At 40.6% G+C, this 15,312-nt stretch overlaps 1 protein-coding gene across 2 annotated transcripts in view; it reads left to right on the top strand.

Annotated features, from left to right (window-relative positions):
- VCAN (versican) overlaps positions 1 to 15,312 on the top strand; it is a 132,634-nt gene that overhangs the window by 101,595 nt on the left and 15,727 nt on the right. For both annotated transcript variants that reach the window (XM_006143483.3, XM_027769947.1), the window contains 2 exons: positions 250 to 408; positions 1,644 to 1,726. In XM_006143483.3, coding sequence (XP_006143545.1) covers positions 250 to 408; positions 1,644 to 1,726 — 242 coding nt within the window. The remainder of the gene's footprint in view (positions 1 to 249; positions 409 to 1,643; positions 1,727 to 15,312) is intronic.

Genomic DNA, 15,312 nt, shown 5'->3' with positions numbered 1-15,312 from the left:
TAATCAGGGAAATTGGAGTTAGATGCTGTGTTTTCAGTCCAAAGATAGGCAACCACCCACTTCGTGGGAATCGGTGAGGCTCCATTTACGGTCATTTCTTTGTCATGGCGACCACGTTTTGTGAATCAGTTCCTTCAGGGACATTGCTTAGATATAGGCGTGGGTCTCCCATCCACGCTGGAGTTGGGGCGGCGGTTTGGAATGACGTAGACGAGTGCATGAAGCCCTCCCTGCCTTGTTTCTTCCCAGATACCGAGACGTGTGACTATGGCTGGCACAAATTCCAAGGGCAGTGCTACAAATACTTCGCCCACCGGCGCACGTGGGATGCCGCCGAGAGGGAATGCCGTCTGCAGGGCGCCCACCTGACAAGCATCCTGTCTCACGAGGAACAAATGTTTGTGAATCGTATGTACCAGATGGGCATGGGTCTCCTGAAACTTCACTGGTTCGCACCACTGTCTTAGTTTTCACTGTATCTAACTGAAACCCAGCTTCCTCAGGGTGAGGTATTAAATCAGTTGTGTGGACGTTGAATCCCTCATCTCTGACCTGGGACAAACTCTAGGAGCCCCTGCTTTGGGAGACATTATTAAACTATAATATAGAAAGGCATTGCTTAGGTCTGCCAGCCGTCATAGGTGAAACAGCGTATTACAGGCCGGACCATAACAAATTGCTATTTCTACTTACAAAAACGGCCATTTCTTATAGTTCTGAATAATTTTTACCACCACAGTTTCTCTTTTGAATATTTACGTGTGTTGCCTAATAAAGAGAAAGTTGCTTTCAGTTATTTTTATCCTGCTAATTAACATCGAATTGTTAAGAACATCCTATTCTTATCCTCTGGGCCTATTGGTTCTCATCCAAATTTCTAATTATTTTAGACCATAGAGAGAGAGCTTCGTATTAAGGACAGGAATAGAGAGGGAAAGCTAACGCAGCTGAATACCAGAGCTCTTTAGTAACTCCTTCTGCCATAGCCGAGAGGAGGGCAGCTCGTTTTTATGTAATAAATATGCAGGAATTATTTGCTCATGAAGTATTGCTTGATGCTCTGTTAAATATGCTCTCGTGAGGCCTGTTATATTTTCAGAAATCGGAATATTGACTTGTAATCTAGATATAGGTCGACTTAACTTTATTGCATAAAGTCCTTCCTAGTGTCTCATCTCACAGTCAAAGTAAATACTTTGAGGATAATTTTACAGAACTGTCTGGGCTCGGTAATCACTATGTACAGTGCTTTGAGAGAGACTCATGATATCCAAAATGAGGGTGGCAAGGGGTAAGATCTGGCTCATTTTATCGGGTCCCTAAAATTTTGTGAATGACAAAGCTCACCAAAAAGGGGAAGGGAACCTCTTTTATGAGTAAGGATGGGTAAGGATGGGAAAATATTTAATTATAGAAAACTGATAGAAAAAAAATCATTGTCTATGTCTGATGCTTTAATGTTTCGTAGTGTTTGCAGTTAGCAGTTAGCTTTAATTTGAAGCAGATTGAGCAAAAGCACAAAAGATATGTAATGAGAGGTTTTTTTTTTTTTTTGTTTTTGAGCAACTAAGTAAAAATACACTCAGGAAAGAGGATGCATGGTTCACTCTGAATCTAATTTTCTATTGTTGCCCATTCCTTAGGCGTGGGCCATGATTATCAGTGGATAGGCCTCAATGACAAGATGTTTGAGCATGACTTCCGCTGGACTGATGGCAGCACACTGGTAAGTGCAGACAGAAAGGACAGCAGTCCTAGGAACGGAGTTCTGGACGCCAATGCTTGTGACAGAAAGTGCTTTAGACTGGAGGCAAGTGGAATGACTTCATCAGGGTCACTCAGCCAAACAGGAAGAGTTACACAAGAGTTCTGAGCTAGCTGATCCAACTACCAGCACTTTCCCAATAGCTGTGGCTCGCTCTCTCTTTCTTTATTATTTTCTTTATTATTTTTTTTTAAGTTTGCTATAAGGCACATGTGCTCCCCAGAGAGAGAGGGAAACTAAGAAAGCACCCACCAGGGGGATGGCCTTACCACAATACCTTCTCCTTGATCTCTTGGGATTTTGGGCATACATGCACACCCAACTGATGTAGTTTTCAAGCCTCTGGGTCTGGGCCTCAAACTACACAATGAGTCATGTGGAATCCAGCAACTTTAACCTCCACCCCACCTACTGCCCCAACTGTGGCTCTCTTTAAAAGAAGGTTCAGGGGCTGGCAGGTGGCGTGGTGGTTAAGATGCTAGACTCTCACATGGCTGTCCGTGGTTTGAGTCGCAGACCTGGTAGCTTGCTTTCTCACTTTTCTTTCTCTCTGGTCAAATTTAAATAATAATAATAATTACCAATAAAATTAAAGAAATAAATAATGCTTTAAAAAATAAAAAAGAGTGTTTCAGATTTTGATTGAACAAGGAAATCAGATAATCAGATGAATTGCCTCAGCTCTGTCTTTTAAACAGTTATCTTCCTTTTTTGTAGTCTGAGAGAAAAAGAAGAAGAAGAGATCTTAAAAAATATCTTCTCTGCCTACAAAACTGTAGTGGGAAGCTGCTTTGAGACATAGCTCACTTAAAAAATATCTTTTCTGCTTACAAAAATATCTTTTCTGCTTACAAATTTTCTGCTTACAAAACTGCACTGGGAAGCTGCTCTGAGACATGGCTCACTTTTTATCCAAGCAAAAATGCTCATGTTTTCTTCTTGAAGATTCTGATTTATGATCTTGTGAATCTGCTTTTATTCAAATACTGATGACTGATATATATATTGAATTTTCTTCTGCTTAAAGAGAGAAGTGGCTTGCAAATGCTGACCACAACTGTGAATAGACGGAAATAGGTTCTGACGTCAGAACAGGTGATGCTGTTCTGACTAGTAAACATGAATGAGTCTAATTCTTTAGAAATAGTTCAAATATGGTAGTCTATGCTAGTGCTACTCAGAGCTGGCTATTCATTAGAATTACCTGGGGGACCCAGCAGGTGGCATAGTGGTTGAGGCACTCGATTCCCACATAGCTGACCGCAGTTCAAGTCCCAGACCCAGTGGCTTGAAACTCACGTAGGGCACCCATAGATGCTAGCCCAAAATTTAGGAGAAGAATAGAGAAGGTATTGTTGCATGGACATCCCCTCCCCCACCCTCCCAAAGTGATTTCCCACTTTCTCTCTCTCTCTCTCTCTCTCTCGCAAGTACACATGCCCTGTAGCAAAAATATCTCTCTTTAAAAAAAAAAAAAGGTCACTTAGGGAATGTATTTTAAAAACTGGTGCCTAGGCCTCAACCCAGATTCATTCCAGCAAAACTATAGCAGCTGTATTTTTAAGGATTCCCCAGGCAATTCTGAAATGCTATGTTGAGATCCACTGGACTAGATAGGAGGTGGAATTAAATTCTAAATTAGATAGAAGAGTGAAAATCAAACATATTTCTTCAGTTCCTTGTGTGTGAAGGGCCTAGGGCAGTTACATTTCATTCATTGGGATTTAATGAGTTAGGCAAAATGTAGGGCTAGCTGTAGCACAGAGGCCCAAGTGATTTCTGCTTTGAAGTTCTGGTCTGGCTAGGGAAGCTTCTCTCGCTCTTGTGGACACACCACTCAGCTCATCCGTGTGACAGTCATTACACTGAGCCCTTGCATGTGTTTGTTCTCTAGGAAATCCTCTAAGAGAGGCATTAAGTTTTTCTTTCCCTGTTTCGGAGGTACGTTAGGTTGAGTTAATTGTCCAGACTCACAAAGCTATTAAGTGTGGAAACCAGTATTTGTATTCAGGCCTGTCTCCAAAGCTACAGTTTCTTCAGGCTGGTACTTTAAGAAGAGTATCCTTTATTACATTTTTGCTTTGAGTTCCCACAAATAATGCTGAGTTGCTCTCTCTCTGTCATCACTCTATGTTTAATCAGCACTGCTCATCCTTTAAGTTCTTAAGTAGGTTTTTTTGGCAAGGTGCAGGAAACAAGGAAAATAGATGGTCCCTAAAATGTGCTCCCAATAAGACCTAGGAACCCCAACTTCAGGATCAATAGCCTCATCTTCCTCTAATTGTCCCAGCTGAGTAGCATGTCTACAATTGTTGCAGCTGTCTATATTTATTTTGGTGTACCGAAGAAGAATAATGTTGGCCACCAGTGGTTGGTGTGACATGGCTCCTTATATATTAATTTTTAAAAATGTGCTATAGGGTGCAAGCACTTGCCAGAGAGAGAAAGGGAGACAGAAAAATTGAGAGAGCACCCCCTAGAAAGTATGACCATGTCACAATTCCTTCTCCTCCATTCTCTACTCAGGATTTTGGGCATGTACATGCACACACACACGCACACACACACACACACACACCCCTACATGTGTTTTTCAAGCTGCTAGGTCTGGACTCGCACAGCACAGTTAGCCATGTGGGGTCCAGATGCCTTAATCATTATGTTACCTGATTGGCCCTGTGCCTCATATATTAATTTTAATTGAAGACAGAAATTTTGTTTTTATTAATTTAATTTACAAGTGCATATGCAAATAAAGGGATTCTTTCTATGTATTATAGGTATACTGTTTTTTAATTTTGTTAATGTGTATTATATAGCATAGACATTTAATAACTTTTCCATTATTAAATGTGTACTTCATTCTTGTGGAATAAATTGGGTTCCTACAACACCACCAAAAGTCTAAAAGAAAGTCCACCTCCCACACACGTTTCGGTGTAAATAACCCAGTGAAAAGTGCAGGTCTATGTGAGCTCCCATCTGTACTGCAGATGCTAGAATGCCCACGGCGCAGATGGCCGGTTCTGGTTGGCCTTGTATGTTACAGATCCCAGCCATGAGTTACCTCAAAGTGTACTTTGTAGCTCCACCCCTGTGTGTTCCTGCATTGAGCCTGAATAACTGCACTTAGTCAGGTGGGCTGTGTGAAAAGCCTGTCATGTTCTACACTCTGACTTGACTGAGCCAAGTCCCAGTCTGGTTACATAGAATTGGTTTGCATGATTTCATTCTTTTTTAAACTTATTTTATTTTTTGTTTGCCTTGGGGCATGTGTGCTTGCTGGGGAGAGACAAAGAGAGACAGTGAGAGGGAAAGTGAAAAATCTCCCCACAGGAGGAATAGCCACACCATAATCCCTTCTCCTGGGGTTTTGGGCATGCATGCATTTACTTCTGGCATAAGTTTCAAACCTCCAGGTCCAGGACTCGAACCACAATTAGCCATGTAGGAGTTCAGCACCTTACCCAGTACACCATCTGCGGGCCCCCTGTATGCTTTTATTTTTAGCATGTATGTTACTGGATGGTTATCCTGTTCTCTCCATTAGCAATTCACCTCTTCAAGGAACTGTTTTGTCATCGTCATTTGGTTTTGTTTTGTTTTTCTTTGCTTTTTATTTCTCGTGGTATCCAGGATAAAGCCTTATTCTTTTGTCCTGTAAGCTTGGTTGATGAGACCGAAAAATAGCTTATATTTGGCAGCTAAGAAGGGTATGTAAAATATCTTAGGAAATTTAGTTTTCTTGTCAAGTGTTTTACAGGTGAGCTAGATTCATCGGACATCATTCTGCTAGGCTGAACAAGGGAACTCAACTATTTTTTGCCTGTATCCATCACCTTGTAATGTAGACATACAAAGAAAAAAGGATCTTTTCCATAGTTTAGATTGGTTCTGAATAGTAAGCATTATACTATGTAAAAAAAAAAAAAAATTGATCTTATGAACTGTTTAGAGGAAGATAGTATAATCATAGAACAGAAGAACCTGGTTAGCTGGCGATGCGATAGTTAAGGCAGCTGGATCTTACATGGCCGACTGTGTGACTCAAGTCCCACACTCAGCAAACTGGCAAACACGCCTGGCACATGAGTGTGGGTGCCCAAGGTCCTGAAGGGAGGAAGAAATGGAGAAGGGATTGTGGCATGGCCATCGCTCATGGCGGGGGGCTTACTCACTCCTCCCCCTCTCCCCTAGTGCATGTGCCTGCTAGTAAAACAAAAACAAACCACACACACACACACACACACACATCCATAAGAAACTTACTCTTTTTTTTTTTTTTTTGGAGAGGTTTTCGCTATAGGGCGCGTGCGCTCGCCAGACAGAGAGAGACATATAGACAGAAAGCGAGAAATCACCCCCCAGGGGGGATGGTCACGCCGCAATCCCTTCTCCTCCATTCTCCTCTCGGGATCTTGGGCACGCACGCACACGCGCCCGGCGTGAGATTTAAGCCACCGGGTCCGAGACGCGAACCGCGGTCAACTACGTGGGAGTCCAGCGACATAGCCATTACGCCAATTGCTGGTTCCAAGAAACTTACTCTTAATTCACATATCTAATTGAAACCTAAAGATTATGGAGAATGCAGTGGAGCGGGATGGCATCTCAGCTTAGCAAAAGCAGCAAATGAAATGTATAAATAAGCAAAGCTTATGAAAGAAAAGACACAAGTTAAGTCCAGAAAATGCTCTGATAGACCCTTGGTTTCTTCTTAGTTCACTTTTTGTAAAGAATAAATGTGTGCTTAGGAGTGTCCCTTAACTTTGAACATTTTGGAACAGAAATGACCATCTGCCCCAGAGCCTGCCTCCCTCCCTTTTGACTGATCTCTGGCCCAGTTTTCTGCTTTTGTAACCACCCTTTCTTCTATCTCCTTCCTTGCTGAGACAGCCTAGGTGTCTCTTAAGCTCATTTATAGTTCTTTCTACAGTCCCCATCCTCTTAACGGGTTCCATATGTGTGTGCCTTTGACTAAAATAGTTCTCCTTTGTTTCACTGTTTACTCCAAGTGCCTTGCTTTTGAAAATCTCCCTAATAGTAAAGTTTTCACTGGAGACAGCAGTATCTGCTTACACTTAGAAATGGTGTTAACCTGACTATGTGCAATTTTAAGGACTTGTTTATGTTTTAGAATGATTTCCCCCCCTTTCCATACCCTCTCCCCCCACTTTTTTGTTTGAAAGCTCTATTAGAGCTTATCCATCATGGGAGGTATGGCAAAATTAAAACAAAAAGATATTTATACTATCTTTTGATATTCAGTCTTACTACAATTTAGTAAAAACAAACAAGTTTATATTAAGTCTCGATTTCAAGTTTTTTAAATTGAAATGATTAAATTTTGCTTTCAGCAAATCCTCAGTACAATTATATCATATAGCTAGACTAATTCAGTTATATGTTATTGCTAAATTAATGATGTTGTTTGGCCAAATTAACTAAATTGGCTGCCTTCTTAAGATTCTGATTGGGAACCAGCAGTTAGCGTAATGTCTATGTTGCTGGACTCCCACGTAGTCGACTGTGGTTCCGTTCTGGACCCGGTGTCTTAAAACTCACGCCGGGCGCGTGTGCGTGCGTGCCCAAGATCCCGAGAGGAGAATGGAGGAGAAGGGATTGTGGCGTGACCATCCCCCCTGGGGTTGATTTCTTGCTTTCTGTCTCTGTCTCTCTCTGTCTGTCTGGCGAGCGCACGCGCCCTATAGCAAAAACCTCTCCAAAAAAAAAAAAAGATTCTGATTAATCATTCCACAGACCAGTTTCTATAATAGGATGTCAACAATATCATTACTAAAATGCCAAATTCTTGTTATTATTTTATTTTTAAAACTTTTTTCATTATTTACTTGAGGTGCTTTCCCATTAAAGTTCACAAAAGTGCACTCATGAATAAAATGGGGCCTAGCCTTGTTATTTCTATTGAGGTTATTTTTCACTTAACCTGTTCTAGTTTTTGCTTGTCATTTGGCTTTCTTTGAACCAGTTATTCTTTAACTTGACTGTTGTCCTCTCACAGTGAAATGTCCCTGGTGCTTTGTTAGAAACCCTAACAAGTCACTTCCATAATGAATTGCTTTACCTGTCAACCAAATGGTCTTTTCAAAGACACTAAGTTAAACCAGGAAAGGTAAATACACGTTAAAACTGATGAACTTAAACAAACTTTTCTTATCTAGCTATGCCATTAGCTGACTTTTAAGTTCTTTCTTTAACCAATTGTAAAATGAATGACTAGTCAGAAGTGTTTCTCTTCAGATCTGTTTTCTAGTGCCAATGACCTTTCTCTTCCTCTCTCTTCTCAGAATTCTTCATCATTCCCTTGCCTTCAGTAACAAGTTCTAGTTGTTAGCATGGCAGACAAAGCACACCAGCTCTGTCTACCAATTCCTAAGCAATAGCATCCCATAACACTCCCAGTTCCTGAAGAGTGTGGGGCTTTGAGTGTACTTGCCCTGGTACTTAGCATGGTCTAAGCTCTCGCCCCTGCATAGCTAAGACCCCCTCTTCTAGGAAGCCATACTTGCTAGGAGTCTCTAAGAGTTCTCACTGTGAGCTGCCACATCCTTCCCCCCTCTTCCCACCCTAGCACAGACCCCATGTGGCTGACTTCCTGACAGTCAGCTATCTGAGGCAAAGATGAACTCCTACCTCCATTATTTGGCCCCAAGGAGAGTAACTCATGAAAAATAGATTCTTACAAGTTATTTGAATAAAGAAGTGATGATTACTATACATACACTGCTCAGCCAACTCTGTATTTTGAGTCTTAAAATGATCACATTAAGTCTTTGACTTAATATGTATGGGAAATTTCTTATTTATTTAAAGTTTTTTTTTTTAAAGTTGAAAAGTATAAGAACATAATGAATGAGCTTTCAATTATGGTGAGAAGAAAACAAAACGTTCTTTCCAAAATAGAAGTACATAGCTGGGCAGGGTGAATCCTACAAAAGGTATTAACTCGAAGGAAAACATGTGCCTCTACTGAAAATGATGACAGTTTTATTCATAGTTGTCCTAGGAGCACCTTTGTGATAAACATGGGAAATTAAAAATGGAAAGCTGACTTTTAATGTTCTCCATGCCTGATCATTTGATTATCACACAGTAGATTTTCCATGAAGCCTTAGGCAACCAACAATGACTCAAAACATTAAATGAAGATATTTTTCTCTAAGTTAGGCACATATTCAGTCAATATGTTGGGTCATCAGAAAAGTCATGACATATTTTTTTCATGTTTTTCTATGCAAAAATGTGTCATGACTTTTCTGGTGACCCAATATTATCAGAACAAAAATTACCTTTAAAGACATCATTATTGGGGCCAGCAGATGGCATGGTGGTTCTGCTGCTGGACTCCCACATGGCCAATAGCAATTCAAGACCCAGACTTGGTGTCTCAAAAATCATGTTGGGTGCATGTGCGTGTATGTGTGCACCCAAGATGGAGGAAAATGGCAGGAAAGTGGAGGAGAAAGAATTGTGGCATGGCTATTCCTCCTGGGAGGTGATTTTTTACGTTCCCTCTCACTGTCTCTGTTTCTCTCTCTCTCCAGTGAGTATGTGTGCCCTAAAGACAAAAAAAAAACTTATTATTTATAAGCAAAATAAATATTGCTCCTGAATAGTGTCAGCTTGTTCCATTTTTTATAGATTGCTTTGCCATGGATGACCTGGCTGATTGGATAGAGCTTCATTTATTCATCTCCTATCCTAGGCTGCTCATGGCACAAAGGAAGCCAGACCAGGGAACATCATGGTTTCCTTCGTATATCTCTATCTGTGTATTTCCTGCAGAGTCATTTTTACAACATTCTTTTCACTGAAAGACTACAGCATGTCCATGGGACAGCAGGCTGAAGGAGGTATCAGAAACCTTTGGTGCCTTAATCATGTACTCCTTTGTATAGTTCACCTCTCCACCAAGTGACTTAAAATGAAACCATGGGTCTCAGAGATTTAAAGCTGGTACCATCTTGTTTCTGCTTCTCTCTGTCTCTCTCTTTGACCTCCAGAAATAAGATTGTCCCGAGGGGTTCTCCTGGGTCTGCATGGCTCCATTCTCTCTTCCTTTCACTGGGCTCCCCCAGCACCTCAGAGTTTACTCTTCACCCCAGTGGATCTGAAGCAGGTACTTCAAAGGAAAATGTCTCCTTGGACGCTGATGTCCAGAGGCAGAGGGCTACATAGAACTGACAACCCAGCTCCGTTTTAAACTATTGAGGAGCTTTTGTAAGACTTGGTTTGTTCTTCAGAAAAGCCCTGGTTTGATTCTGAAACACACATTTTCTACATGCCCTCGCCGTTGTTTACATGAGCCATCTCTACCTTGTCAGCGCTCAGTGTCAGCCTCTCCTACGCTGCTGCCTTCTCTGCCTTCTGGAAGTAGTCATGGCCTTCTAACTCTCCGGTTTCCTCTTGGGAGAAAACAGAGGCTTCCTCTCTTGTATTAGAAACTCTAGAACAAGCTACTACATCACAGATCCATAAACGTCTTATTTTTGTTGTGACCAAGTTACCTGCCCTCTTGTAGTTAGAGTATGAATTACAAAAAGCGAATTGCTAGTAGAACTAGGACAAGTAGTTGTAAACTAGCCTTGGTACTTTAAAAAAATCCAACTTCAAGATATTCCTGGAAGATGAGCGCATTTATTTTTGTGTGCTTGTTGTAAACTTTGGTCAGTGTACTTCAGCATTGGCAATCTGGCGCACCTAGACTTTCTGATAGCCACTTGCTGTTGTCTGCCCACAGACTAGAGGAGATGCACGAGAATAGCCACACGAGAATGGATTTGACTTTACATCCAGAGACCCCCTTTTCTTCTTTCACAAGTAAACACATCAGTCTGCCAAACAAAGTATGGAGAAAAAAACCAGCTTAGAAAAAGTTAGAAACAATAAAGAAATAGCCCTTAACCCAGGAAGAAACACTTAAAAGGGACTGAGAAAAGAGTAACAAATCACAGGTCATAAACCATTGTTCTTTTTTCTGTAGGAATGTATCATTATTACCCTTTTATAAACACAAGGGTTCCTATCCTCCTTCCTCTCCCAGATGTCTTGGACATTGAAAAGAGAACAAGGGGGTATGAACTAATTCCGGTGCTTTCCAAGCATGTTGGTAGGTTTCTGCTCACTTGAAAGGATTGCAGTGCTTTTGCAGAAGACTGCAAAATACCCTCCTCCAGCAAAAACTGAAGTCTTACTTTTTTTTACCTGAAACTCTTAGAAGGCTTTCTGTCAAAGATTTGCTGATGGATGTTTGTGTCAGCTGGGATGTGCCTTTAGCTCCAAGCCAAGTGCCACTTCTCTGTGAACAAGTCACACTGCATATCAACATGAATTGAATTATGTTCGGCTTCTCAGGCTTCATTATATTAACCTAAGAGCCAAGGAAAACATATGCTCTTGCCTCATCTTTTCACACATTACTCATGAGTGGAAGAATTCTCAGATGCCTTTCTGCGACAGACCACTGCTTCATGAAAAGTTTTACTTGCGTTGCAGTTTGACTTGACTGGAAATCGAAACTGGTTCTCTTGATTCTACCTATAAAATATGCATCGAGAATACTTCCGGAACACAAAAGTCTCCTCTCCATCTTGCCTGAGACCTCTCCATCTTGCCTGAGATCGGGAGTGATAGGCCGAACAGCTAGAAGAGTGATATTCACGGATCACTGGAAAAATCCTTCTGTAATTGAGAAGATTATCGTAAAAAAGAAGAAAATGTAACAATGTAGCAGTTTCTTCTTACAGATGCTTTTCTAAGCGTGTTCTAGGAAAATTGGAAAATCCCATGCTTACATTTAAGTTTAATGGCTAATTAAAGGCAAAGCATACCCATGAAAAAGGCCCCAAAATGTCAAATGGGTTTTGGCAATTTCTCCTGGCCTTTGGATCCTTAGCACTTCATGCCTGAGGACCTGTGCAAACAAGCTTGGGGAGAAGCAGCCCATTGGCACCATTCATTGTATAGCTTAAATGCGAGCTGCCCCGTGGGGCTCTGCCTGAGGCCTCGTCTCCCCCAGTGGTCTCACAGTGGGAGGAACTCACATCCTTCTGCACATGCTGTTGATAATTACTGCTCTGGAAGGCAGTGAGCTCACACTATTACACAAGATTAGTGTTGTACTCAAGAGCTGGCCAGATCGTCTCTCCCGCACAGAGGTTTGCCAGCTAGGAAAATAATGGGCATATTGCCACTTTAACAACTACCAGGAGACCCTAAGCTCATTTTTTCTTCCCTTTTGCATATTCCTGTTTGTAGGATCCAACTCCAGGCTGCCAGCCTAAGGCAGTGACACCAAAACAAACGTTTCTTTCTCCTTTAAAACAAAGCTGCTCTTTTCTTTTTGGTTGTCAGTCAATGAATTACCCTGTTCAACCAAAAGACAACAGCAAAACCGTAACCTCCTTTAAAACTTAAATAAATAAAGGCTAAGGCTGAAGTAACCCTAAGCAAGTACAAGGTTCAGAAGAGGGTCTATCTCTACCTCACAGGGAAACTATGATATTTACCCTGAATGAGTTAAATTTTAAAAAAGGTAAATGTACCCCCACAGACTGCAAACAAATGCCTATTGTATACCACAGCCTTCTAGGAAGAAAAACAAGTCATCTTAAAGTTACCAAATGTTGTGATTTCGATAATAAGTAGTCCTCAGAGCCCCTTCCAGATAACCATTTGGCCTGCAGTCTGAAGAGCTGGGGTGAACTCAGGGTGGTTCTTCCGAGAGTTCATTATTCAGTGAAAAGGTGATTTCTTATCAGTTACTGTTTCAAACAGGTATCTGTCCTCTGGGGGAAATGTTTCCTTTTCAGAATTTGCTTTTATACTGTGGTGGTTATCTGCTTGCCCTTGGCATGGATTGTAGTTGGATTTAATTTGTAGCTATGGGAATATAGCAATGGCAACATCAGTCCCAGGTGATAAAAAGAGTTTGCACACAAAGAAGTCAGCTTTTTATAGGTGCCATGGTTTTGTAGCTAATTTAGGTAAGTTTCTACCTAAAAAATCAACTATGGTTCACACATTCTGACATTTCAGTATGTGTACACAGGTGTTCATTTATGATTTGTCCTGTTCTAAGGATTTTAGGTAGATGCTGCAGATTTGGCTTTGCTTTTAATGACATTGCACCATGAATATAAATTATTAGATCATTTCTTTTGACAGGCTTTTGCCTTAGGGCATTTGCTCCACTGGAGAGAGAGAGAGACAGAGATAGTGAGAGAGAAAGTGAGAAATCACCTCCGCCCCAGAGGGAAAGGACATGCTGCAATCCCCTCTCCTCCGTTCTTCTCCTGGGATCTTGGGCATGCACGCACATGTGCCCGGTGAGATTTTCAAGGTGCCAGGTCCGGGACTTAAACTGCGATTAGCCACGTGGGTGTCCAGTGATATAACCACTACTCCATCTACTGGCCCCTAGTCATCCAATAATTTTAAAAGGTAAAGCTTTTAAATAATAAATAACATATTAATGTAGATAAGTGATTTTAGTCAGAAAACTCAAGTTACAGCTACTGTGATCATTCCAGGAACAGAAGGGAATCGGGTTAGTTAATACTGTCTAGACAAGCTCCGTCTTCTAACAAAGTATTCTCATGTGTTCCTTCACAAAACTATGAGGATATGTTACAGATAAACCTGTGCTACTTTCAGTAAATAATTATGATTTTTTTGGGTGGAAGTACTTTATTTCCATTTTAAGTGACTTAGTGCTAAAATTCTTATTAGAATAATGGATACATATCACCACCTAGTGGTCATATTATATGTTTTAAAATTTTACATTTCCTGGAACTATACTCAAATCAATGCAGGAATAATATTGTCTGTAAATTAAGTTCCCATAACCTTGAGTTAAAAATTCTAGTATGAATTACATGGTATTTTGAACTGAAAGTTAAATGTAAAATGATATGAGTTTTCAAATTGTGCATGAAGCAAACACATGTAGTCACGTGACTTAGTAAAATCCTAGCAACTAAGGTAAATATTAGGATCAACCTTCCCCATGTCTTTCTTCTATACCCAATCATAGAAATCATCAGGACGTTTTTCTTGACTAATGTCTTTGGCAGGTTAACCTGGAGGGCTTTCGTGTGTGTGTTTTAAAGGAAATGTACTACTGTGAATTAAATTAGCAGTGTTTGGAGGGAGAAAGAGTAGGAGGAGACTGGTGATTGGACTGTTCAAGGAGAAACAAATCCAAATTATATCTTGAAGTTTAGTAAGTGTGGCCAACAATTATAATAATGTATTGTGCCATACAATGGCTTCACTGGACAGATGTCAAGAACAGTTTTTAATCTGTGGAACGTGTGCGATTGTTTAAATATAATTTGCATGGGCATTATCAAAACATATTCTTTGACCATTCAAGACTAATTAAATTATAGTTAATTTTAAGAAATATATATGCTGATTGCATCTAACCGAAAATGTATAGGTAAATATGAGAATAGACAGATACTGATGGTGTGGTGATTAAATTGCCGGACTCCCACATGGCTGACTGCGGTTCAAGTCCAAGATCTGGTAGCTTGCTTTCTCACTTTCCTTCTGGCTCTCTCTGCCTCTCTCTCATGAATCAAAAATAAATAAATAAATAAATTTAAATTTAAATATGATATAGTTTTCTTAGTGCCCAAAAGTACTGTATATGGAAGGATGTGTTTGTGTGTATGAGATAGAGAGAGACTGAGAAACATAGAGAGATAAAGAGACAGAGAAAGAGGTAAATCTCAAATTTTTGTTTCAAAAAAGATAGGCTTTAATTGTATGTAGTGTTTATAAAATTCCATTTTATTTTTATTTATTTTTTATTATTTAGGAGCCAGTGGAGAGGAAAAGCAATCAAGAGTCTCTAAACAGAGTATTTGATTCTTTAAGAGAACCAGTGCTCATTGATTATTTTTTGTAGTTAATTAACCAAGTATTAATAAGAAATCACAAACTCTCAGTCACAAGAATTTGAAACGAGTTGAGCATGTTGAAGAAAGGCTATTTATTGATTAAATTTTGATACAAACACTTGGTATTAAAAGTTCTTAGTCTTTTCTTTTTTAAAAGAGATATTTACTATAGGGTGTGTACACTTGCTAGAGAGACAGAAAGAGAAAGTGAGAAATCACCCACTCCCCCCACCCCAAGGGGGATGGCCATGCCACAATTCCTTCTCCTCCATTCTCTTCTTGGGATTCAGGGCATACATGCACATGCACTCATGCCCACCCTCCAGAAAGACAGAGACAGAGAGACAGAGGTGAGAAATCAGCCCCCCCCCCAGGGGGGATGGCCACACCGCAATCCCTTCTCCTCCATTCTCCTCTGGGTATCTTGGGCACACACACAGATATGCCCAGCATGAGTTTAAGCCACCAAGTCTGGGACTCGAACCGTGGTCAACTACATGGGAGTCCAGCAGCATAGTCGTTATGCCAACTGGTGGTCCCAAGAATCTTGATGCCTCTATTCATCTCTAGCTTCAGCCAGCCCTGATCATGGGCATGTGTATGCCTGGTATACTA

This window comes from Tupaia chinensis, unplaced genomic scaffold, assembly GCF_000334495.1.
Source record: "Tupaia chinensis unplaced genomic scaffold, TupChi_1.0 Scaffold000099_1, whole genome shotgun sequence".
NCBI lineage: Eukaryota > Metazoa > Chordata > Mammalia > Scandentia > Tupaiidae > Tupaia > Tupaia belangeri.
Note: the sequence above shows the minus strand (reverse complement) of the source record. Positions and strands in the feature narration are given on the sequence as shown.